The 12,953-nt window shown below is 46.0% G+C and overlaps 1 protein-coding gene across 1 annotated transcript in view; it reads left to right on the top strand.

Annotated features, from left to right (window-relative positions):
- LOC136587192 (sodium-dependent neutral amino acid transporter B(0)AT1-like) overlaps nt 1–6,643 on the top strand; it is a 50,544-nt gene extending 43,901 nt beyond the window's left edge. Inside the window, exons 10-12 of the mRNA XM_066585730.1 lie at nt 975–1,134; nt 3,425–3,587; nt 6,434–6,643. Of these exons, the coding sequence (XP_066441827.1) occupies nt 975–1,134; nt 3,425–3,587; nt 6,434–6,643 (533 nt within the window). The remainder of the gene's footprint in view (nt 1–974; nt 1,135–3,424; nt 3,588–6,433) is intronic.
- Nucleotides 6,644–12,953: the final 6,310 nt, after the last annotated feature.

Raw genomic sequence — 12,953 nt, 5'->3', positions numbered from 1 at the left:
GCAGATGTTTCAGCATGTAATAAGTAAGAACACGAGGGGCTGACACAGGAGAACATGGCCCCGACCGGAGGGATGAATAACTGGCGCCCTCTGAGAGGAGGGGCCAGAATTTATATACTACAATAAAGGTTGATTGGCCAGCTGGGGAAATCCCCTCCCTCCAACCAATCAAACCCTACAACAGATACATGGTAACGCGGTGGCACCCAGTGCTGAATGACACAACACATGTGCCGATTCTGCAGTCACACGGGCTGGGCTGACATTGTGACAACTGCTCTGTGCGGGTATTGGTAAGCATAGTGCATCATTATTTGTAACCGGGCGCGCATTTCACCTTCTCTTGTAGTCTTTCTATATTTAGGTTCCACTTTTGGCATTACCACCAGCAATCACAATACACTCATATAGTAACACCCTGCAGATTTAGCGCATACATTGCATTAATGTGGCTGCTTACACACGACTGTGAACATCGCACAAGATTTGTGCGCTGTGAATCTTGCACGAATTCAAAAGAATGGGGTCATCTACATGGGATTTTTTGCCACATCTTTGGGTCTTCCCTCGGAACGCTTTGCCCATTGTTCTCAATGGAACAGGAAAAACCATCTCATGGAGTGCGATGTGCTGCGAGCGCGATGCAAGATTTCCCATTGAAAACAATTGGAAACACTTACCGATCCTCCGACGCGGCTTTACAGAAGGCATCCCCTGTGTATAAAGCCCGCTGGAGAGCGAGATATCAGCCGGGTTGCTCAGCCCGTTATCGCACTTGTAGCCCGTTATCGTCCTGTGAGTGAGCTGCTATGTGTAGCTGTGCAGGGATTCCTGCAAGCTCATTCAGATAAATAGGACAATCTATAGGACTGCCACAACATTTGGTGTGGATTTCCTGCAGTTTTCCACTGGGCAGAGTCCTGTCCTTTGTGAATAAGAGATGCTGATCAGACGCGTTTTCCTCTTATTTTCAGGGATGATATGTGTCGTTTCATTCCTGATCGCTCTCATATTCGTGATGGAATCCGGGAATTATTGGCTGGCTCTGTTTGATAGTTTTGCTGGATCCATCCCGTTGCTGATCATTGCTTTTTGTGAGATGTTTTCAGTGGTTTACATATATGGAATAGACAGGTAAGTTTACACAGAAATAGAGCACAAATCTTATATTTTCACATGTGCGACAATTGAGCACAAACATTCAAATGTGAGGGAAGCCATTAAAGTCAATGGCTTCTATGCTCTGTGTTTTGTGCGTGCAAGAAAGCATACAAAATCGCCCGTCCGCAGAAGCCCTAAGGGCCGGCTCACAGGAGCGCAATACATTCATGACTATTACCCGCACAATAGAACTGGACCTAAAAGTATAGCACATAAGTGACTGAAAAATCCTGCTGTGGAAAAATATAGGTCTTGCCCTATCTTTGGACCTAAAAATGCTGGCGCCTCCATAGACTCCTAAGGGAGCTGCAAAAAAGGGAGGGGGAGCGAGTTAACCTGCATCCAAAGCTGGGAAAAGATGACAGGTGCCGCTAATTATGTCATTAGGAGGATTGCTACTGACCGAGGGAATTCCAATCAGTAACGCATTGTTTCAGCCATAGTTCACACCCAGCCGTGTGAGTGGACAGAAAAACACTAATGACAAGGCAGAAGAGACCGCATGTACAGACAAGGCAGAAGAGAGCGCATGTACAGACAAGGCAGAAGACAGCGCATGTACAGACAAGGCAGAAGACAGCACATGTACAGGCAAGGCAGAAGAGAAAGCTTGTACAGACAAGGTAGAAGAGAGGGCAGGTACAGACAAGGCAGAAGAGAGAGCATGTACAGACAAGGCGGAAGAGAGGGCAGGTACGGACAAGGCAGAAAAGAGGGCAGGTACGGACAAGGCAAAAGAAAGAGCAGGTACGGACAAGGCAGAAAAGAGGGCAGGAACGGACAAGGCAGAAGAGAGGGCAGGTACAGACAAGGCAAAATAGAGGGCAGGTACAGACAAGGCAGAAGAGAGGGCAGGTACAGACAAGGCAAAATGTACAGACAAGGCAGAAAAGAGGGCAGGTACGGACAAGGCAGAAGAGAGGGCAGGTACAGACAAGGCAGAAGAGAGGGCAGGTACGGACAAGGCAGAAGAGAGGGCAGGTACGGACAAGGCAGAAGAGAGGGCAGGTACAGACAAGGCAGAAGAGAGGGCAGGTACGGACAAGGCAGAAGAGAGCGCATGTACAGACAAAGCAAAAGAGAGGGCAGGTACGGACAAGGCAGAAGAGAGGGCAGGTACAGACAAGGCAGAAGAGAGGGCAGGTACAGACAAGGCAGAAGAGAGCTTATATACAGACAAGGCAGAAGAGAGGGCAGGCACAGACAAGGCAGAAGAGAGGGCAGGCACGGACAAGGCAGAAGAGAGGGCAGGCACGGACAAGTCAGAAGAGAGCGCATGTACAGACAAGGCAGAAGAAAGCGCGTGTACAGACAAGGCAGAAGAGAGCGCATGTACAGGCAAGGCAGAAGAGAGGGCAGGTACAGACAAGGCAGAAGAGAGCGCAGGTACAGACAATTCATGGTCACACGCTACAATATTCGGTTCCTGGGGACCTGTTTTTAAGTGTTTTTGTTTTCCAGACGGGTAGGTGCGCCCCACAAAAACAGCTATGTGCACAATATTTTATCTTCTTGGCATACACAGTGCAGAACTGAGTTTTCCCATAGCAAAACCCCATCTACTCTCTGTGTAATTACAGGCGTGGCGTCACGTCCACATCTGTATTCATTATCTGGTTTTAGCCGATTCATTTTTTCTCTCTTTAAAATTCACACAAAAAATGTCTGACTTCTCTCTGATGCCTCTCTGACTTCTCTCTGACGCCTCTCTGATGCCTCTCTGACTTCTCTTTGACGTCTCTCTGATGCCTCTCTGACTTCTCTTTGATGTTTCTCTGATGCCTCTCTGACTTCTCTTTGACGTCTCTCTGATGCCTCTCTGACTTCTCTTTGACGTCTCTCTGATGCCTCTCTGACTTCTCTCTGACGTCTCTCTGATGCCTCTCTGTCTTCTCTTTGACGTCTCTCTGATGCCTCCCTGACTTCTCTCTGACTTCTCTCTGACTTCTCTCTGACGTCTCTCTGATGCCTCTCTGACGCCTCTCTGATGCCTCTCTGACGCCTTTCTGACTTCTCTTTGACGTCTCTCTGATGTCAGACTGAAACAAACAGATCTGGAATTGTGGCATCTCCATTAAACGGACTCCTAAGAGAAGGGATAGTCAGATTCTGCTTGCGACGGTTTGACATCCGTTCCGCCCCGTTTCTGGCTCTCAGGACACATCGCCGCCGTGTATTTTCATTTTAGAACAGGAGGTTGTATAAAGGTTTTCAGTATTGTTTCTCCATATCCCGTAACCCATCTGCTTCTCTACACTTGTAGGTTTAACAGAGACATCAAATTCATGATTGGTCACAAGCCGAACATCTTCTGGCAGGCCACCTGGAGGGTCATCAGCCCTCTCATTATGATCGTCATCTTCTTCTTCTATTTTGTGGTGAAGGTTTCTGAGGAACTCTTGTACATTTCTTGGGATCCCAGCTACGTGAGTATCTCCAAGCTTCTTATATAATGCGCTAAAAACGGTTTTATTACATTGCATGATGGACCATAAATCCACCTAGCCAATAATACATCAAAATAGTCACAATTTAGTTTTTGGTTTTTTTGCCTGATGTTCAGGAATTTTAACCCCTTAACACCATAGGATGTACAGTTACATCCTGGGCATGCAGGGCTCATAAGGAGGGGGATCAGGAGACGATCCCACTCCATACAATGCAGGTGCCAGCAGTTTCTCACAGCCGACACCCGCTGGCAACAGTCGCAGTCAGTGCTCATACTGATCGCGGCTGTTAACCCTATAAATTCTGACAGCTGCATTTAAATGTCCTGCTTCGAGTTTAACCGTCACAAACAGCCTCTTCCCGATGAGCTCATGGAGAGCCGTGCGGTTGCCATTGCTGCCGGGGGCCTTCTAAAAGCCCCCAGAGCTGTCATTGCATATTACCTGTCAAGCCACACCTGTGGCATGGCTTGATAGATTGCCTGCCAGACCGCAGTATGATGTAATACTATGGTATTGCATCATACTGCAGGAGCGATCAAAGCATCACAAGTTCTTGTCCCCCGTGGGGAATAAATAATTGTAAAAATCAGTTTAAGAGGTTTTATTAATTTTTAAAAAAAATAAAAGGTAATAAAAGTAAAAAAAACAAAAACTTTTCCCATATTTATAATAAAAAACTCAAAATTAAAAAAACAAAAACATATTTAGTTTTGTTGCATCCATAAAAGTCAGGTGAATCAAAGTAAGGCATATATAGTTTGGTATCGTAGTAATCATACTGACCCATAGAGTAATGTTCTATATAAATAGAACCACTGAAAAATACAACTTGTCCCGCAAAAAACAAGTCCTCAGACAGCGACATTAATAGATAAATATAATATAGAGTTATGATCTTTTGAATGTGGGGAGGAAAAAACAAAAATGAAAAGGGAAAAACAAAGGGCCTCATCCTCAAGGGGTTAAAGGTTTTATGTGAAAAATCTACTTTTGGACGTGGTTAGAAAGGAGGTAAATGTTATTAGACGTCCAAAGGAAGACGTGTGTAGATCCATAATCAGGTACACATGGCATCCAATACTGAGGCCTCCAGGGCTTCTTCAGATGACCGGATGTAGCAATGTATTTACACAGTGAGCAGGGTCGATGAGGTAGGATAGTACTGGACTTTTTGTGCATGCAGGGCCAGCTCACATGCGTATGCCAAAAACCCCCCAAAAAAGGTCATTTATAGGGATGAGCGAGTATACTCGCTAAGGCACTACTCGCTCGAGTAATGTGCCTTGGCCGAGTATCTCCCTGCTCGTCCCTAAAGATTCGGGGGCCGCCGCAGCTGACAGGTGAGTTGCGGCGGGGAGCAGGGGAGAGCGGGCGGGAGAGAGGGAGAGAGAGATCTCCCCTCCGTTCCTCCCCGCTCTCCCCCGCAGCTCCCCGCCCCGCGGCGGCACCCGAATCTTTCGGGACGAGCGGGGAGATACTCGTCTAAGGCACATTACTCGAGCAAGTAGTGCCTTAGCGAGTATACTCGCTCATCCCTAGTCATTTAGCCTAATGAGATCCAGATGTTTTTTTTTATGGAATTGCACAGAGTATTGCGCATTTGTGCATCTGCAATAGACTTCTATGGGGCCCTTTGGAGCACAAATGCACACAAAAGTAGAGTATGCTGTATTGTTTTGATGCCCGCAAGATACAGAAATGTGTATGAACCCATTAACCTCAATGGGTTCTGTTCTCTGTGTACTGCGTGTGCAAATTTTGCCGGTGTGAAGTTCCCCTAAATGTAGTCCAGCTTATAAGTCACTAAAAGCGTCCGTATACCTACTGATAAACTGATGCAGGTATATAAACCATATAACCCCCAACTTGCGGACGGCCAGAATGCTACATGGAGGTGCAGCTTACAGATGTATCATGTGGCCTGGCACCCTGCATCTGCTCTACTGTGCAGGAATTAACACTAGTCAGCCGCCCCCTCAGTATAAGGAGGGCTTGTGAGCGGCGGCTCATCCATGTCCTCATATGTGTGAACTGCACCTCCGTGTGGCATTCTGGCCGTCTGCATCTTAGGGGTTACATGGTTTATATACCTGCCCTCTTGCCTCAGTTTATTGGTAGGTGTACAGCCGCTTCCTGTGACTTTTCTGTCTCCCTTCTGTGCTTTAGTACGGATCTGGTCACGCTGTGTTTTCCACCATGGATCTGATGTGTAATCCGCAGTGATTTGTGTGCGTTCCGCATCACACCGCAGTGTATGTGGCGTGGCTTTTTTCCGTACATAGACTTCAATTCCATGTGCAGAAAAAGTGACCTATCACGGAAGCCGTCTCTGAAAATCGGCCAACAGTTTTTGCCCCTTCACTGCAGATTAGAGATGAGCGAACCTACTCGTTTCGAGTAACTACTCGATCGAGCACCGCGATTTTCGAGTACTTCCGTACTCAGGTGAAAAGATTCGGGGGGCAGCGGGGGGAGGCGTGGCGGAGCGGGGGGTAGCAGCGGGGAACAGGGGGGAGCCCTCTCTCTCTCCCTTCCCCCCCCCCACTCCCCGCTGCAACCCCCCACTCACCCACAGCGCCCCCCGAATCTTTTCGCCCGAGTACGGAAGTACTCGAAAATCGCGCCGCTCGGGCGGAAAAGGGGCGTGGCCGAGTAGGTTCGCTCATCTCTACTGCAGATCCACGGCCCAAATCCCAGACACGCAGGGGATTCCTGACGTGGATCTACTTTATGTGAACGCAGCCTGGTGCTTTACGTAACAAACAACAGTAAATACATAATAAATGGGAAAATAATAAATGTTTCATATCATTCATTTACAGAAAGATTTTCCGACGTCAGAAAAGAAGCCCTACCCTGGCTTCGTGTACGTGATCATAGTCATCCTCGCGGGGGTCCCAAGTTTAGTGATCCCGCTGTTTGCCATTGGCATGTTTATTAAGAGATGCCTGAAGAAGGATGACGACCAGCAGAACATTATGAACGCTGCATCGATGGTGTCCATCAACGGTGACACAAAGAACAAGATGTAAAGTTTACAAGATGGAGAAAATGACTTTTATATCGACAGTTTGTAAAAACAAAAAAAGATTTGTACGACCCAAATCCTCTAATTAAAGACTGGAGAACACCACAAGAGAAGAGCGCATCATAGAGCGGACGGGAGGGAACAGTCATTCCACGCAGTCATCAGTGTCCGCTTTCCACAAAGGAGGAGCGAGTCCAGTATTACGTGCAGTAATCCCATCCAGCCCTCTGTTTGCTTTACAGCAGTGGTCCCCAACCACGGGGGGCTCATCATGGAGTCCTGTGTTAGGGGTATATTTACTGGCAACAGACATAACCACCAAACACGGCTGATTCAGAAGGCGCAATTCTGGTGTCGTATTTTCACGCTGACCTATCTATCCACAAATAGTTGTAGTTTCACAATATCGTGTTTCTTTGCACTTAGGATAGGGCTACACGGTGACTGAAGGGGGCAAAACTGAGGTCAAGCTAAATCGCAAAGCAAGAGCATTCACTTATAGTACATTAGCATGGCCATAGTGGGACTCAGTCACCATGTAACCCTAGACGGAAAGTATCTCTCCTCCATTTTCAGTTCATCTAGGCTCCCAACCATCACTCAGAGTTGAATGTGGCTCACAAACTACAAATGTTGGGGACCTCTGCTGTACAGTCTTTAGACAGAAGTGCGTTTGGTTGTATTTAACTTGCTAGAAAGTAATTGACGATGTTATGTTTAGTAGGAAGGGTTAGTCTTAGGGGTGTGTGATGTGCCCACTGGTCCTCTTCACATACAGCAGATAGTGTCAGCAGCTGTGGGGAAGGTCTACTCACACCTCCTGCTGCACATGGAGCTGTAAGATCTGTGAGGAAGGTCTGCTGACAGCTCCTGCTGTAGGTGGAGCTGTAAGGCCTTCAAGGAAGGTCTGCTCACACATCCTGCTACACCTGGAGCTGTAAGATCTGTGAGGAAGGTCTGCTGACAACTCCTTCTGTAGGTGGAGCTGTAAGGCCTGCAAGGAAGGTCTGCTGACACCTCCTGCTACACCTGGAGCTGTAAGATCTGTGAGGAAGGTCTGCTGACAGCTCCTGCTGTAGGTGGAGCTGTAAGGCCTGCAAGGAAGGTCTGCTGACACCTCCTGCTACACCTGGAGCTGTAAGATCTGTGAGGAAGGTCTGCTGAAAGCTCCTTCTGTAGGTGGAGCTGTAAGGCCTGCAAGGAAGGTCTGCTGACACCTCCTGCTACACCTGGAGCTGTAAGATCTGTGAGGAAGGTCTGCTGACAGCTCCTTCTGTAGGTGGAGCTGTAAGGCCTGCAAGGAAGGTCTGCTGACAGCTCCTGCTACACCTGGAGCTGACAGTGGATACATAGGGATCCGGACACGTTAGATGAATTTTCTTTGCTTTATTTTCTGCTTAAGCTTGTTCAATCAGGTACATGGTACAACATGAACGCGTTTCGGCGTAATGCCTTGTTCACCAGGAGGAGGAGGTGGAGGTGAACAAGGCATTACGCTGAAACGCGTTCATGTTGTACCATGTACCTGATTGAACAAGCTTAAGCAGAAAATAAAGCAAAGAAAATTCATCTAACGTGTCCAGATCCCTATGTATCCACTGTCATGTGAACAAGCCATAGGACCGAATGGCAGAACGGATTTAATTTGGATTTTCTCTGCACACACAGACTACAAGCACCGCAAGCACCTAAGGGAGGTGAGATAACTTCTTATTATTACACCTGGAGCTGTAAGATCTGTGAGGAAGGTCTGCTGACAGCTCCTGCTGTAGGTGGAGCTGTAAGACCTGCAAGGAAAAGCTGCTGACACCTCCTGCTACACCTGGAGCTGTAAGATCTGTGAGGAAGGTCTGCTGACACCTCCTGCTGCACATGGAGCTGTAAGATCTATGGGGAAGGTCTGCTGACACCTCCTGCTGTAGGTGGGGCTGATCAGTAGCCTTCTATGGAATGATGCTGGTGATGATAATAGAGGAAATGAAGAGATGATACTTGGGGATGACATTTGGGAGGAGAGGATATTGTGGGGGGGTAAATGACACTGAGGGGAGTGAGATTATACTGAAGGGGGGAGATGATCTCTTGGGCAGAAAGCATCCTGGGGGAGAGTGAGTTTTCTTTTTCGGAAGGGGGGGGGGATGCTGGAGGGACCAGACAGGTAATATTGGTGTGAATGATAATAAATAAAATGTATAGGTCTGTAAAGAAACAGTGTACAAAGACATAGTGGAATAGTCGCTTTATCCTTCATTGTTAATGCATTGGAACAATTTAAAAAACATTTTTTGCAGCCGTCACGTAGCCTTCCATTTATTCCTTTCAGAATAGTTGCGCAGGCAGAGTGTGTGTGTGTGAGTGTGTGCGTGTGAGTGTGTGTGTGTGGATGTGTGCACGTGGGGGGCGGGGGGGGCATGTGGATGTGTGTGTATGTGTGTGCATGTAGGTGTGTGTGTGTGTATGTGTGTGCACGTGGGTGTGTGTGTGGGCACGTGTGTGTGTGTGTGTGTGGGCATGTGTGTGTGTGTGGTTGTGTGTGTGGGCATGTGTGTGTGTGTGTGTATGTATGCGTGTGGGGGGGGCACGTGTGTGTGTGGGCACGTGTATGTGCGCGTGTGGGCACGTAGGTTGTGTGCATGTGTGTGTATGTATGTGTGTGGACATGTGTGTGTGTCTATTAATTGGCAGCATTAAAGTGGTATCCCCAGACTCTAATTGTATGTTCAGTATCAAATACAAGTAATAAGCAAAGGTAAAGGTGCCTAAGATAAATCCCCGTCCACCAGGATGATTTTTGCCTTTTCCCCGTAGATCTATCCTGCTGTAGTCTTCCTTACTGCGGTTGAGCATGCGCCAAAGATTCCTGCTATTCTATAGCGGTTATTATATTTGTTTCTTTCTACTGAGGCTCTGCGCCTTTCTCATTCGCAGGGCGAGTATGCACACGTGTCACACTGTTACTGAAGTAGTTTCTTGCAACTAAGTCTGAACTGTCAGCTGTGATGGCACTGCGGATAGGTGGCTCCACTATCCCTGCAAACGGCAGCGGCCAACAGAATATACAAAAATGGCGTCATTACTTTAAAACCAATTTGATTTGACCTGGCTACCCGCCGTCGGGTAGAGTATGATGGTAATTTAAAGTCATTTTTGTTCGTGACGCCAGCTTATAGACATGCTACAAGCAAAAATAAAAAGGAAAAAACTGGAGATGATGGGGGTTGTTGCCCCTTCTCCTGGAGGGCGGTGTAGTACTCAGTGCAGGTGGTATTTGGTGAGAAGCGGCTCCAGGAGACGGGGGAACGGTTGAACAATCAAAAATAATTTATTTGGAGATTTCAGCAGGCGGTTAGAGGTAACACTTCTGTAATCTTCTCTTTATATTTCTCTTTGTATACATGTATGTATTCTTGTTCATATATCTGTAGTCTTGGCTGCTCCTCACTGCACCTCTCCTTCTCACCGCACTGGAAGCTCCTCTTTCTCCTCCTGCTCTTTACTTGATCTTTCTTCTTCTCTAACTGGAACTAGATTGTTTTCTCTGACAGCAATGTTATCTACCAATCTATGCGGGGAGCTACTCCACCAATCACAGGCCTCCTCTGTCACCTCACTGTCTGACAGCCAATCCCATCACTATTGCCACATGGTAGAATGGTCAATGGGAACAGAGCAGCTGAAAGCCAATGGGGGAACAGGGTTGATGTAAGTCAGATTCTGATCTTCACACAATAACCGTAATGAACATTTAAAGACACATACACCAATAAATACTTTACCACATAAACCTTATGTAGTGCCCAACTCTGGGCCACTACACTTAATTCTGTGAATAACCCTTTGAAGAGATATTCCGGTACACAAAATTTGAATCCCATTGAAAGTGCAGTAAGTAGTACAAAGTGAAAATCCCCAATATATACTCATTATCAGTAGTTTTCCAAGTAATCAATCACCACTTATTTGCCTAAAATGTGATGTTCATAGTTCGCTGCCTTGGGTTACTGATTGTAGTTCAACTTCATTCTGCTGGTCAAGCATGCTCAGTTCTTGCACTAGGAGTTATAGGAGGATGAGACTGGGAACTAATGTGGTTCAGCAGTAACGGAGTCACAAATTAGATATCAGAAAAATCTTTCTGACAATGAGGGTGATCAATGAGTGGAACAAGTTACCACGGGAGGTGGCGAGTTCACCTTCAATGGAAATGTTCAAACAAAGGCTGGACAAATATCTCTCTGGGATGATTTAGTGAATCTTGCACTGAGCAAGGGGTTGGACCCGATGACCCGGTAGGGCCCTTCCAAATCTACATTCTATGATTCTATGAGTATGAAGTACAGACCTGGAGAGAGAGGAGAATACCAGTAGAGGGAGGCAATACTCTGGCATAGATGATACTAGTGCAAGATGGGAGCTGCACTCTGCGCTGCTGCTGAAGCCAGGTCCACTGCTCCTTCACTGAGGTGCACAAAGGGTGCAGCAGGTTATCAAATGCTTCGGATGTAGCATTAGCGTTGCACTGCTGAGCCTGCAGCCTTCTTTCAAGCTTCTTGTCTGAATATCAGAATATCCATTTAATATCCACAATATTATCTTTAAGACCTGCACACAATAAAATGCACACAAATACATTATTTAATTTACCAGTTTGATCCAAATTTTCCCTGACAAGATGATTCATGGCCTAACACAAGAGCAACTGTTCAATGTAACACTGGGCATATATAGAAGTGCCCTCTTATACTAAGATGCCCAACAAGTTGACCCAGTGAATCGGTCCTGTGCTTTTACACAAGACCAAGCATCACTCACTGAATGGAGGCGTAGTGGACCAAGGATTGTTTCTGGGAGCATCACTCAGTGAATGGAGAAGGTTACTGACAAATTTGTCTTCCAAAAGGTAGAAGAGAAAACAAGGGGATCTGCTATCTTGGACCTAATTCTTACCAACAGGAAGGGAATAGTTATGGAAGTAAGGCTGGCTGGGACCTTAGGAGGCAGTGATCATGATATCCTTGGATGTTGGATAAAAAGGGAAGGAAGACCTGAGAAAACTCAGACCTCAAGGTTGGATTTCAGAGAGGCAGATTTTAATGAATTTAGAAAGAGGAGAGGAAGAATCCAATGGCAAGATGTTCTTAAGGACAAAAATGTCCAAGAAACTTAAAAAATATTGCAAAATGAGATTCACAAAGCACAATCGTTAACAATCCCTAAACGAGGGAAGAATGGGAAGGATTTAAAGAGTCCAGGACAGATAAACTCAGAACTTGCACACATGTTAATAAGGAAGAAAAACATGTTTATCAAATGGAAAGAGGAGGGAATATCTACAGAAGAACATAATGCGGTCTGCAGAAACTGTAGGGCAAGTGTCAGAAAAGCTAAAGCTAATAAAGAATTGAGGTTTGTAACAGAGGCCAAAATCAATAAAAAAGGATTTGGGGGGTCAAAAGCAAAAGAAAAGTCAAAGATGCTATTGGATGCTTACAAGATGAAAATGGGAAAATAGTTAAGAATGATATTGAGAAAGCCGAACTTTTAAATTCCTATTTTGTATCTGTTTTCTCTCAGAAAGTAGATTGAACATCAACTGATCTTCCCTGTGCTATTGGGGGAATAAAAGAATGCGAGCTATCTAACGTAAATAAATTCAAGTCTCAAGGTCAAGATGAATTGCATCCTAGGAAACTAAAGGAAGCAGCGGAGGTAATTGCTGAACCACTTGACATAATCTTTGCAAATTCCTGGAGAACAGGAGAGGTCCCAGAAGATTGGAAAAGGGCAAATGTTGTCCCTATCTTAAAAAAAGGGAAGAAGGCAGATCCAGGAAACTACAGGCCTGTGAGCCTGACTTCTATACCGGCAAGACCTTTGAACAAATTATTAAACAGCATGTATGCAAGAGCTTGGATAAAAATGGAGTAATTAACCAGAGCCAGCATGGGTTTGTAACAAACAAGTCATGCCAGACGAATCTAATTTCCTTCTATGACAGAATCGCTGACTGGGTTGATGAGGGAAATGTGGTGGATACATTTTTATAAATGATCTGGCGAAGGGAATTGATGGGAAACTGATCAAATTTGCTGATGACACAGAACTAGGAGGGACAGCGAACACTAGGGAAGAGAGAGAGGATTCAAAAAGATCTAGAAAAGCTTGAACAGTGGGCGACGACTAACAGAATGGTATTTAACAAGAAGAAATGCAAAGTCCTACATCTGGGCAAGAAAAATGAAAAAAGGACTAAGCAGCAGCACATGTGAAAAAGACTTGGGTATACCAATAGATCATAGACTGAACATGAGTCA

Source organism: Eleutherodactylus coqui, chromosome 12 (assembly GCF_035609145.1).
Source record: "Eleutherodactylus coqui strain aEleCoq1 chromosome 12, aEleCoq1.hap1, whole genome shotgun sequence".
NCBI lineage: Eukaryota > Metazoa > Chordata > Amphibia > Anura > Eleutherodactylidae > Eleutherodactylus > Eleutherodactylus coqui.
This window is presented reverse-complemented; position numbering and strand designations above follow the sequence as displayed.